The following is a 13691-nucleotide window of genomic DNA, read 5'->3' as shown; positions in this document are numbered from 1 at the left end:
TGGTAATCCATTAATGTGTGCACACATACATTGGCATGTCACAGATTTAACACCAGGCTGAAGTCCAACAGGTTTATTTGGTCGCAAAAGCCATTAGCTTTCCCAGTGCTGCCCCTTCATCAGGTGAGTGGGAGTTCTATTCACAAACAGGGCATATAAAGACACGAGTTCAATTTACAAAATAATGATTGGAATGCGAGTCTTTACAGACAATCAAGTCTTAAAAAGGTATAGGCAACGTGAGTAGAAAGAGCGTTAAGCACAGGTTAAAGGGATGTGTATTGTCTCCAGACAGGATAGTGAGATTTTGCAAGTCCAGGCAAATCGTGGGGGATACAGGTAGGGTGACATGAACCCAAGATCCCATTGAGGTCTGCCTCGTGTGCGGAACTTAGCTATCAGTCTCTGCTCAGCGACTCTGCGCTATCATGTATCATGAAGGCCGCCTTGGAGGAGAATACTTACCCAAAGATCAGAGGACGAATGCCCGTGACTGCCAAAGCGTTCCCCAGCAGGGAGAGAAACTCTTGTCTGGTGACTGTTGAGCAGTGTTCATTCATCCGTTGTTATAGCGTCTGCATGGTCTCCCCAATGTACCATGCCTCAGGACATCCTTTCCTGTGGCACATTAGGTAGGCAACGTTGGTCAAGTTGCAAGAGTACGTACCGTGTACCTGGTGGATGGTGTTCTCACATGAGATGATGGCATCCATGTCGGTGATCCAGCACGTCTTGCAGAGGTTGCTGTGGCAGGGTTGTGTGGTGTCGTGGCCACAGTTCTCCTGAAGGCTGGGTAGTTTGTTGCAGACAATGGTCTGTTTGACATTATGCGGTTGTTTGAAGGCAAGAAATGAGGGTATGGGATGGCTGTGGTGAGATGTTCGTCTTCATCAATGACGACGACAACGACATGTTGAAGGCTCCAGAGGAGATGTCGTAGTTTCTCCACGCCGGGCAAGTACTGAATGATGAAGGGTACTCTGTCCACCGTGTCCCGTGTGTCTTCTGAGGAGGGTGGTGCGGTTTTTTGCTGTGTCGCATCAGAACTTTCAATCAATGAGTCGAGTGCCATCTCCTGTTCTTACAAGGGCATCTGTGGGCTTGCCTGCATACAGAAGGCAAACACACCCGGCCGTACCATCGTATCAGGCAATGGACCCTGTGCGAGAACCTCTCTGGTTACGTCGAGGGCATCCTGAAACCCGTTGTACAAAGAACCCCCAGCTTTTGTCGCGACACTACGGACTTCCTACAGAAACTTAGCACGCATGGAGCAGTTGAACTAGGAGCACTCCTCGTCACAATGGATGTCTCAGCGCTCTACACCAGCATCCCCCACGACGATGGCATTGCTGCAGCTGCCTCAGTACTCAACACCGAAAACTGCCAGTTTCCAGATGCAATTTTACAACTCATCTGCTTCATCCTGGACCACAATGTCTTCACCTTCAGCCAGTTCTTCATCCAGACACACGGAACAGCCACGGGAACCAAATTTGCACCTCAATATCTTCATGCACAGGCTTGAACAAGACTTCTTCACTGCACAGGACCTTCAACCAATGCTGTACGCTAGATCCATCGATGACGTTTTCTTCCTTTACACTCACGGTGAACAATCACTGAAACAACTATATGATGACATCAACAAGTTCCATCCCACCATCAGACTCACCATGAACTACTCTCCGGAGTCGACTGCATTCTTGGACACACGCATCTCCATTAAGGACTGTCACCTCAGCACTTCACTGTACCGCAAGCCCACGGATAACTTCACGATGCTCCACTTCTCCAGCTTCCACCCTAAACATGTTAAAGAAGCCATCCCCTACGGACAAGCCCTCCATATACACAGGATCTGCTCAGATAAGGAGGATCGCAACAGACACCTCCAGACGCTGAAAAATGCCTTCATAAGAACATAATATGGTGCTCAACTCATCGACTGACAGTTCCGATGCACGACAGCAAAAAACCGCACCGACCTCCTCAGAAGACAAACATGGGACACGGTGGACAGAGTACCTTCGTCGTCCAGTACTTCCCCAGAGCGGAGAAGCTACGGCATCTCCTCCAGAGCCTTCAACATGTCACTGATGGAGACGAACATCTCCGAAGGCCATCCCCACACTCCCACTTCTTGCCTTCAAACAACTGCAGCATCTCAAACAGACCATTGTCTGCAGCAAACTACCCAGCCTTCAGGAGAACGGGGACAATGACACCACATAACCCTGCCGCAGAACCTCTGCAAGACGTGCCGGATCATCGATTTGAATGCTAACATCTCACGAGAACACCATAGATCAAGTATATGGTACGTACTCTTGCAACTTTGTTTACCTGATACGCTGCAAGAAAGGATGTCCGCAGCATGGTACACTGGGGAGACCATGCAGACGCTATGACAACAGATCAATGCATGCTGGTCGACAATCACCAGGCAAGACTTCTCTTCCTGTTGGGGAACACTTCAGCGGTCACGCACATTTGGCCTCTGATCTTCGGTAAGAGCTCTCCATGGCGGCCTTCACGACACACAACAGCGCACAGTCACTGAGCAGAGACTGATAGCCAAGTTCCGCACACACGAGGACGGTCCCAACCTGGATCTTGGGTTCATGTCAAACTATCTGTACCCCCACGACTTGCCTGGACTTGGAAAATCTCACTGTCTTGTCTGGAGACAAAACACCTGTACTTAACGCTCTCTCCACTCATAATGTCTGTACCTTTAAGATTTGATTACCTGTAAAGACTCGCATTCCAATCATTATTTTCTAAATTGAGTTTGTGTTTTTATATGCCCTGTTTGTGAAAAGAACTCCCACTCACCTGACCAAGTGGCAATGTTCGGAAGGCTAGTGGCCTGGTGTTAACCTGGTGTTGTGAGACTTCTTACCCAAGTCCAATGCTTGCATCTCCACATCATATCACAGATTTGCCAGCACAGGTTAAAAATACTGTTCATGATGTTGAAGGAACTGAAATGCATCTTTCTGCAAAACACTATGAATCCTAGAGATTTACACTATGAAAACAGGCCTTTCAGCCCAACTTGTTCATGCTGCCCTTTTTTTTTAAGCTCCTAAGCTAATCCCGATTGCCCGCATTTGGCCCATATCCCTCTATACCCATGTAACTGTCTAAATGCTTTTCAAAAGACAAAATTATGCCCGCCTCTACTATTACCTCTGGCAGCTTGTTCCAGACACTCACCACCCTCTGTGCAAAAAGATTGCCCTTCTGGACACTTTTGTCTCTCTCCTCTCTCGCCTTAAACCTATGCCCTCTAGTTATAGACTCCCCTACCTTTGGGGAAAAATATTGACTATCCAGCTGATCTGTACCCCTCATTATTTTATAGACCACTATAAGATCATCCCTCAGCCTCCTATGCTCCAGAGAAAAGAGTCCCACTCTACTCACCCTCTCGTTATAACTCAAACCATCAAGTCTCAGTAACATCCTAGTAAATCTTCTCTGCACTCTTTCCGATTTAATAATATTCTTTCTATAACAGAGTGACTAGGATTGCACACAGTATTCCAAGTGTGGCCTTACCAATGTCTTGAGAAACCTTCAATAAGACATCCCAACTCCTATATTCAGTGTTCTGACCAATGAAACCAAGTATGCTGAATGCCTTCTTCACCACTCTGTCCACCTGTGACTCCATGTTCAAGGAGCTACGAACCTGTATCTCCAGATCTCTCTGTTCTGTAACTCTCCCCAATGCCCTACCATTAACTGAGCAAGTCCTGCTCTGGTTTAATCTACCAAAATATATCACCTCACATTTATCTAAATTAAACTCCACCTGCCATTCGTCAGCCCACTGGCGCAATTCATCAAGATCCCATTGCAATTGGAGATAACTTTCTTCACTGTCCACTATGCTACCAATCTTGATGTCATCTGTGATCTTACTAACCATGCCTCCTATATTTTCATCCAAATCATTAATATAAGTGACAAATAACAGTGGACCAGCACTGATCCCAGAGGCACACCGCTGGTCACATGCCTCCAGTTTGAAAAATAACTCTCTACAACCATCCTCTGGCTTCTGCCAAGAAGCCAATTTTGTATCCATTTAGATCCATTTAACCTTATGCAACAACCTATCATGTGGTATCTTGTCAAAGGCCTTGCTAAAGTCCATGTAGGCAACATCAACTGCACTGCCCTCATCTACCTTCTTCGTTACCCCTTCAGAATACTCAATCGAATTTGTGAGGCATGATTTTCCACTCACAAAGCCATGCTGACTGTCCCTAATCAGTCCTTGCGTCTCTAAATGCCTGTAGATCCTGTCTCTCAAAGTACTTTCCAACAATTTACCCACCAGGCTCATTGGCCTTTAGTTCCCAGGCTTTTCCCTGCAGCCCTTTTTAAACAAACATTATTCATTCTCCAATCTTCAAGCATCTCACCCGTGACAATCGATGATTCAAATATCTTGGCTCGGAGACCCACAATTTCCTCCCTAGCCTCCCACAATGTCCTGGAATATACTTCGTCAGGTCCCAGGGGTTTATCTACTTTGATGTGCCTTAAGACTGCCAGCACCACCACCACTGTAATATGTACACTCCTCAAGACATCACTATTTATTTCCCCAAGTTCCCTAACACCCATGCTTTTCTTAATAGTAAATACTGATGAGAAATTTTCATTTAGGATCTCACCCATCTTGTGGATCTGCACATAGATGACCTTGTTGATCCTTAAGAGGCCCTACTCTCTCCCTTGTTACTTTTTTGCCCTTTATGTACTTGTAGAAGCTCTTTGGATTCTCCTTTGCCTTATCTGCCAAAACAATCTTGTGTCTCCTTTTTACCCTCCTGATTTCTCTCTTAGCTCTACTGCTACACCCCCTATACTATTCAAGGGATTCACTTGATCCCAGCTGCCCACGCACGTCATGTGCCTTTTCTTCTTGACCAGGGCCTCAATATTCGAGTCATCCATGGTTCCCTACTTCTGCCAGCCTTGCCTTCACTCTAAGGGGAATGTGTTTACCCTGAACCCTTTTGAAAGCCTGCCACTTATGAGACGTCCCTTTGCTTTCCCATCAAAATTGGCCTTGCCCCAATTTAGAATTTTAACTTTTGGGCCAGACCTATCATTGTCCACAACTATCTTAAAACTAATAGAATTATTAGTCTCAAAGTGATCCTTCACTAACACTTCTGTCACCTGCCCTTCCTTATTTCCCAAGAAGAGGTCAAGTTTTGCCCCCTCTCTAGTCAGGCCATCCACATACTGAATGAGAAATTCCTCCTGAATACACTTAAATTTCTTTCCATCCAACCCTCTAATACTATGGCTGTCCCAGTCAATGTTGGGAAAGTTAAAATCTCCGACTATTACCACTATTTTTCTTGGAGCTATCTGTAATCGCCTGACATATTTGCTCCTCAATTTACTGCCAACTATTTGGGGACCTAATAATACAACCCTATCAAAGTGATTTCTCCCTTCTTATTTCTCAGTTCTACCCGAATAGACTCAGTGGCCGAACCGTAAGATATATCTGCTCTCAGTGCAGCCGTGACGTTTTCCCTAATCGAAAGTGCAACTCCCCCTCCTCTCTTACCTCCTGTTCCATCTTTCCAATAGCATCTGTACCCTGGAACACTGAGCTGCCAGTTCTGTCCCTCCCTTAGCCATGTTTCAGTAATTGCTAATAATACCCTAGACCTACGTGCCCATTCATACCCTGAGTTCATCTGCCTTGCCCGTCAGGCCTCTTGCATTGAAATAGATGCAGTTTAATCTGGACTTCCCTTGCTCTCTGTCCTGCTTTTGCCTGATCTGCCTGGTACTAGAATTTCTGACACTGCCTTTATTACTTAACGTGCTCTCTTTAACTTCTATGCTGTCCTCAAACTTCTTGTATCTCCCTACTGCTTTGAATCCCACTCCCTTGCCAAACTAGTTTAAATCCTCCCGAGTGGCTCTAGCAAATCTCCCTGCCAGGATGTTAGTCCCCCTCCAGTTTAAGTGTAACCCGTCCCTCTTGAACAGGTCAGCCTTTCCCCAGGCAAGATCCCAATAATCCAAAAATCTAGATCCCTGCCCCACGCACCAGCTCTCAAGCCACGCATTCATCTGCCTTATCTTCCTATTCCTATTCTCACTGGCACTTGGCATCGGTAGTAGTCCTGAAATTACTACCTTTGAGATCCTGCACATTAGCCTTCAGGCTAACTCTCTATATTCACACCTCAGGACCTCATCCCTCGCATATGGTCTCATCTTTCTTCAGAAACCTGTTTCAAGAGGTTAGCCTAGAATATAATAACCATGTTAAAAAGGAAACTTGCTGCCTAATACCTCTTGGTCATTTCTGAAGCTGGAAGAAGGTCAACAATTTGCACTTGTACAGCACATTTACAGGAATGTTATCAAATAAAACTGACACTGAACCACATCAGCAAAAACAGGACAGGTGAGGGAGCTTTTTCAAAGTGCCTTAAAGAAGGAAAGAGGGCAAGAGATGGAGAAGTTTTAGGGAAGGAATTGTAAAGGAGTGCTTAAAATCAGGGATGCATAGAAATCCAAAACCGAAGGAACACATATCTCAGAGGGCTAACGAGCTGAAAGGGATTAAAGAAATAAGGAGGGGCAATAGAAAAGTAAGAACAAACTACATTATATTCCCCTTTATAAAGCAAAATACACCAACTCTATACATACCTGTGATATAAGAGAGCCGGAAGCCTTTTCCCGTGTACCTGTCATCTGAATGAAACTTAATCCAGACATGGTCCTTTGAGGATATGTAAGGTGCTGGAATGGAAGAACCACACACCCGAGTTCCTTCAACACTTTTGTATGTTCCTATAGTTAGCCAGTCTGAACTGCACCAAGCAGAGTTCTGGATATCAAAATCCTGAAAGCTAAAGGCAAAAAAAGGTAATAGTTCTTAACTTTCACTGCCAAACAACAAAATTTATCACAATAAATTCAGTTTACAAAGATATGTAGAGGGACAGGTAGTATTGAGGAAGGGGGGGGCGGGGGCTGTAGAAGTAATTGGATAGGTTAGGAGAGTGGTCAAAGAAGTGGCAGATGGAATACTATGTTGAAAGGTGTGAGGTTATGCACTTTGGAGGGAGGAATGGAGGCACAGACTATTTTCTAAATGGGAAAATGCTTAGGAAATCAGAAATACAAAGGGACTTGGGAGTCATTGTTCAAGATTCTCTTAAGGTTAACATGCAGGTTCAGTCGGCAGTTAGGAAGGCAAAGGCAATGTTAGCACCCATGTTGCGAGGGCTAGAGTACAAGAGCAGGGATGTACTTCTGAGGCTGTATAAGGCACTGGTCACTTGGAGTATTGTGAACAGTTCTGGTCTTCATAACTAAGGAAGGATGTGCCGGCCTTGGAAAAAATCCAGAGGAGGTTCACAAGAATGATCCCTGGAATGAAGAGTTTGCATATGAGGAATGCTTGAAGACTCTGGGTCTGTGTTCGTTGGAGTTTAGAAGGATGAGGGGGGACCTTATTGAAACTTGCAGGATACTGCCTGGCCTGGATATAGTGGACGTGGAGAGGATGTTTCCACTAGTAGGTAAAACTAGAACCAGAGGGCACAACCTCAGGCTAAAGGGACGAGTCTTTAAAACAGAGATGAGAAATTTCTTCAGCCACAGAGCTGTGAATCTATAGAACTCTTTGCCGCAGAAGGCTGTGGGGGCCAGGTCATTGAGTGATTTTAAGACAGATAGATAGGTTCTTGATTAATAAGGAGTTATGGGGAAAAGACAGGAGAACACGAATGAGAAAAAAATTAGCCATGATTGAATGGTGGAGCAGACTCGATGGGCCGTGTGGCCTAATTCTGCTCCTATGTCTTAAGGGCTTATGGTTCTATGGTCACTATATTGTCAGAGATGGTGCCTTTCTGACATGCAGCTAAACAGAAGCCTTGTTTACAGCCTAAAAAAACAGCATGATGCAAATGGCAGAGATCTCTCCGTCATCCACCAAATATGGATCTTCGTTTCCTTGCTGTTTGTGGGATCTTACTTTACTCAAATTAGTTACCACAGTTGTTCCATAACAAGGGACTTCACTTGTAAAACAATCAATTTACTGTAAACCTTTTTAGGGCCAGCAGGCATTAAGCACTTAGGCTGAACTTTACACACCCTCCGGCACGATTATATCTGGGAGGGTGGGCACAAAATTCCTTGGACGGGCTTACCTTTGGATTCCTGCCGTCCTCGACCTCACTGCAGTTTTATCCTGGAGCGGACGGGACCGCAGAAGGCCACCCATCCTTGCCCCGTTGAGGCCCTATAGCGACCAATTATTACCCATGCAAGGACCGTTTCTGCCCAGTCTAAATCTTCAAGGTGGGGAAAGCCCGAAAATAATCAGATTCAGGCCTCAGGCAGAACTGGGGAAGGGGGAACACTGCCTCCATCAGTAACCCCTTTTAACTTCAGGTGTCCTCCCCTCAAGATCCGGTAACTGCAGACTGTCACTCCCCAACTCCCATGAAACCCTAATCTCGCACTATCCATTTCCCCAAGTTCCCCTACCTTCCCTGAAACCCAACATAAGAAATAGGGGCAGGAGTAGGCCATCTAGCCCTTCGAGCCTGCCCCGCCATTCAATAAGATCATGGCTGATCTGAAGTGGCTCAGTTCCACTTTCCCGCTTTCTCCCCATACCCCTTAATCCCCTTGCCTACCAAAAACCTATCTACCCGCGTCTTAAATATATTTAGCGAGGTAGCCTCCACCACTTCAACGGGCAGAGAATTCCAGAGATTCACCACCCTTTGAGTGAAGAAGTTCCTCCTCAACTGCCCCCCTCATCTTGAGGCTGTGCCCTCTTGTCCTGCTGTCCTTTCTGAGTGGGAAGAACCTCTCCACCTCTACCCTATCCATCCCGTTCATCATCTTATACGTCTCAATGAGATCCCCCCTCATCCTTCTAAACTCTAACGAGTACAAGCCCAGTCTATTCAACCTCTCCTCATAGCTCAACCCCCTCAACTCTGGTATCAGCCTAGTGAACCTCCTCTGCACTCCCTCCAAGGCCAAAATATCCTTGCGCAAGTGCGGCGACCAAAACTGCACACAGTACTCCAGCTGCGGCCTCACCAGTCCCTGTACAGTTGCAGCAAGACCTCCCTACTTTTATATTCAATCCCCCTCGCTATGAAGGCCAGCATCCCATTTGCCTTCCTGACCACCTGCTGCACCTGTAGGCTGGGTTTTTGCAACTCATGCACAAGGACCCCCAGGTCCCTCTGCACCGTAGCATGCTGCAGCTTTTATACATAACATTCACTGGTTCACCCATGTCATATCCTCAAAAAATTCCAGAATATCTGTCAAGCACAATTTCACTTTAGTGAATCCATACCGAAGAGGACTGATCCTGTTACCACTTTCCAAATGCTCAGTTGTTACATCCTTAATAACTGACTCCAGCATTTTCCCCACCACTGATGTCAGGCTAACTGGTCCATAATTTCTGGCTTTCTTTCCCTCCTTTTTTAAAAAGTGGGGTTACATTAGCTACCCTCCAATCCACTGGGACTCTTCCTGGAAGTAACAAACCTTTCCTTTCGTATAAGGTTAGATCAGTCTTCAAACAACCATATTGCTGGCTGCAGTATTTAAAGGATCAATGGAGTGGCGGTGGTGAAGTGAAAAGGAAAGCCCTGCTCCTTCAGCTTTTGACTGCCATTTGTGATTCTTCCTACAGATTACACAGGCAGAAATTGAATAAACTGTTGAAGAGCAGACCTAAATAGCATACTGGAAAATGATCACCAATGAGTCCAGTATTTCTGAGGGCCACTTACTCGTGCACTCTGGGATGCAGAGCATTAGACCTTGGGGACTTATCAGGTTTCCCCAATACAATTCATGGCATGTGGGTGTCGCTGGCTAGACCTGTATTTTCCCCCATTCCCAGTTGCCCTTGAGAAGGTGGTGGTGAGCTGCATACTTGAACTGCTGCAGTCCCTGGGGTGTAGGTATGGAGAAGTGAGTTAGGAGGCATTTCCCAGGCAGTGCCAGAGGTAGGCCCTTTGGGAAGCCCTATGGGAGAGGTTCCCCTTGTGTGTGTTGGGGAGGGCTGATGTCTGAGAGGGGGAAAATAGTGCTCCCAATGTTGGCTTTGTATACATGTGTGTGGAGGTGGGGGGGGTTATAGCTGTGATATGGTGTCGGGGAGTGGAGGGCCTGATGCCTGCTTCAGGGGGTTCCTAACTTTTACTGGGGAGTGGGGGTTCAGTTTCAGTTGATTGGGACAGCCTTTAAATTAACACCCCGATCTCTGAGGAGACGACCTTGCCCCATCGGACTGACGGCATAAACTGCACCTACTGATGTTTTTTTCTCTGGAGAAATTCAAGATCTGGAGTAAAACCTCAGCAGTGCTACTGGAAAGCTATATGCCAGTTTTCATTGCCAGACACTTTGAAATAAAATATGATAAAATTCCACCTGGTAAATCTTAAAGGGAGTTGCAATCCCTTTAAGAAAGAATGTATGCAGAGACTATCTCTTGTGGTTGTATGGCTATGCTGGAGTCCACCTATTTGATACATGATCTGATTAGGTTCAATACTGAACAGCGTACCTTAATGAGGTCAATGGCAAGTTAGACAAGAAGAATTTGGTGGCAGACACACTACAATTAAAGTTAAAGACTAAAACTTGTTTTTTTTTCATACTCTTCCCTCGGAGGAGAGTAAAGGCCAGCTTTGGTTTCTTCTTTCAACAACTGGCCAGCAAGACTACATAAAAAGGTCATCGACTTCTACTAGTTACAACTGTCCTTACAAGATGCTAATGCAGAATTCAGAGCACCAGTCTTTTCTTGCCAACACTATCTGGAGTGGGGTTTAGTCTAAGAGGCACAAATGCCAACACTAAGACAAAAGTTTACTTCACTAATTGAGATCATTTCCACATACTGTAGAAAGTTGGATACGGTTTTGGTTTGGGTCCCTTCCTTCTCTTGTGCTCCCCTGCCTCTGAAACATTCAATGCACTTGACTTTGTGTTCCACATTTTGCAGACCATAGGTGTAGACAATTTGCTGAAAATCAATGAATAAATCTTTTTGTTACATGGAAAGAGTTCAGGCTGATACAGCCCTTTAGTTTGCCTCCCCCACTCAATTCCCTTTTCCATTGTGAAACTGCTGGTTTACCGAGCATCTCATTTGAGATTTAGGAAGTAGATGTAAAGAGAATATATTTTTTTCATCCAATGAAAAATGAATAGAGGCAAGGTTAAGAAAATGGTGGTGGTGGCGGCGGCGGCGGGGGGGGGGGGGGGGGGGGGGGGGGGGTCGTGGAGGAGTTGTGGAATTCTCTAATCATACACCACATGGTTTAGCTTAGCAACAACAGTTCAGGTTTCTTTAACATTACATCCTTTCAATCCACATTTGCTCCAAATTCACAACCAGATCAAATGTTGAAATGTAATGTAACACTGCAGACTGTAAACAGAGCCTCAACAGATGTAGAGGAAAAACATAACTCCTCATCCTGTATTTAGGTCTGCTCTTCAACAGTTTATTCAATTTCTGCCTGTGTAATCTGTAGGAGGAATCACAGATGGTAATCAAAAGCTGAAGGAGCAGGGCTTTCCTTTCACTTCACCACCGCCACTCCATTGATCCTTTAAATACTGCAGCTGGCAGTATGGTTGTTTGAAGATTGATCTAACCTTACACGAAAGGAAAGGTTTGTTACTGTTTACAATTTGATTCAATTAAATTGCCACCTGAACTCTTAAAATGGCATTTTCTGCCAGCCTTTTGACTTGAATAAATCTATCCAACTTCTACAGGAGACAGTCATGCTGTGGAATTCAAAAGCAGTATTATGCCACACAACATGAGATTAAGTATATCCAGCATTTGAAAATATAACAGCTTTTGCATGTTGTGTCTAGGAATATCTTTACTGTATAGAATTTGAACTTTATAGATTCATAGGGCATTTATTGCAATGAATCAAAATTCTCATCCCCCAATTAAAAAAAGCACAACCAAACAATAATGAATGAATTAACTTGTAACTAACTACACATTTGTATGAGGCTTCCTATTACTTCTACCATATATGAAATGGCCCTTATGTCTCAGCATGTTTATCCACTGAGAAGCTGAGCTATACAGACTAGAAAGGGCCCACATTCAATTGCGAGTTACATGATCTCGAAGAGGATAACAGTACATGAGTTGACAACTGCCTCAAGCGTCCCCAGGTTAGAGAAATGGAAAGGAAGTAAGACAGTTAGCTGCCCACTCCTATCACAGTAGAATCATAAAATCTTACAGCGTTAAAGGAGGCCATTCATCCCACCATATTTCTGCCAGTTTCTTGGAAGAGGTATTCAATTAGTCTTATTATGTTACTCTTTCCCAACAGCCCTCAAATTTTCATCCTTTTAATTTTCAAATTCTTTTGAAAGTTACTATTGAATATGCTTCCAATATCCTTTCATGCAGTGTATTCTAAAATGTAACTTCTCTTATCCCCCTCTGCTTTTTTTTGCCAATTGCCTTCAATTTATTAACCTTCCTGCTAATAAAAACAGGGTCACCAGACTTAACAGTGGTTAGCACTGATGTGCCAGGGATCCAGGTTCAATTCCGGCCTCGGGGGTGTCTGACTGTGTAAAGTTTGCACATTCTCCCAGTGTCTGCACGAGTTTCCTCTGGGTGATTCAGTTTCCTCCCACAATCCAATGACATGCGGATTAGGTCAACTGGCCACAATAAATCATCTCTCAGTGTCAGGGGGATTAGCATGGTAAATACATAGGATTACCGGGAATAGGGCCTGGGTTGGATAGCTGTTGGTGCAGGCTCAATGGGCTGAACGGCCTCCTCCTTCACTGTAGGATGTATGATTTGATGATATATTAGCTAAAACAGTAAATAAATGTGATAAGACTTAAAAAAATTACAACATTAGCAAATTATGAGAATCAGCTTGTTCAAATTTAGTTGGTCTTGAGTGGCAGATACAGTTTAAGTCAGATTGTGTAAAGGGGTCAATTTTGTGAAACTAACCTACATTATTGGCTCACTTGAAGTGTACTGTAGGCAGAGCAAGAAACATAGACTATTAATGAGAGATTACTCACACCATCGCTCCAGTGATCAAGATAGCAAATAAAATGTTAGGCTCCACAGTGGATAAGGTAAGATATAAATCAAGAGGGGATTTTAAAATTATACAAGAGTGGGCAAGACTATGTTTAGAGCATTATGTCCAATTTAGTTTCCAACTTTGTCAGTACAATTGCCTAGCCATGGATCTTCCACTTTGTTATCCTCTCTTTCTACTCAGCACTATATGCAAAGGTCCTATGTACCCCCTTCAAGTTCTCTTTATGTTGAGCACAGACACTTAATTTTGGGCAATGAGGCAAAGTTTAAAGCCAACTCTTAACCTGTTTGCATCCAATGTCCTCAAAGATTCACTTCCAACAAAAATCGCTGCACTACAAGCAGAAATACAAATCATTTCTCTTTCCTAAACTTGAGACACTGATGCCAAATTATAATGCCATCAGTGCAATCACAGTTGAGATTCACCAACACCGGCCAGGGGTTTGAACCCCAGATGCTTCTGGCCAGATGAGTAACACACCATGGGCAATTATCCCCAAAAAAGGCAAAGTGC

At 44.6% G+C, this 13691-nt stretch overlaps 1 protein-coding gene across 1 annotated transcript in view; it reads right to left on the bottom strand.

The window, feature by feature from the left end:
• The window catches only part of lrp12 (low density lipoprotein receptor-related protein 12), a 66076-nt gene that overhangs the window by 37550 nt on the left and 14835 nt on the right, over positions 1 to 13691 (bottom strand). Inside the window, exon 4 of the mRNA XM_080193730.1 lies at positions 6709 to 6911. Within this exon, the coding sequence (XP_080049856.1) occupies positions 6709 to 6911 (203 nt within the window). The remainder of the gene's footprint in view (positions 1 to 6708; positions 6912 to 13691) is intronic.

The sequence above is a fragment of the Carcharhinus amblyrhynchos genome, chromosome 8 (genome assembly GCF_965287045.1).
Source record: "Carcharhinus amblyrhynchos chromosome 8, sCarAmb.v2.hapA, whole genome shotgun sequence".
In the NCBI taxonomy this organism is placed as follows: Eukaryota; Metazoa; Chordata; class Chondrichthyes; order Carcharhiniformes; family Carcharhinidae; genus Carcharhinus; species Carcharhinus amblyrhynchos.
This window is presented reverse-complemented; position numbering and strand designations above follow the sequence as displayed.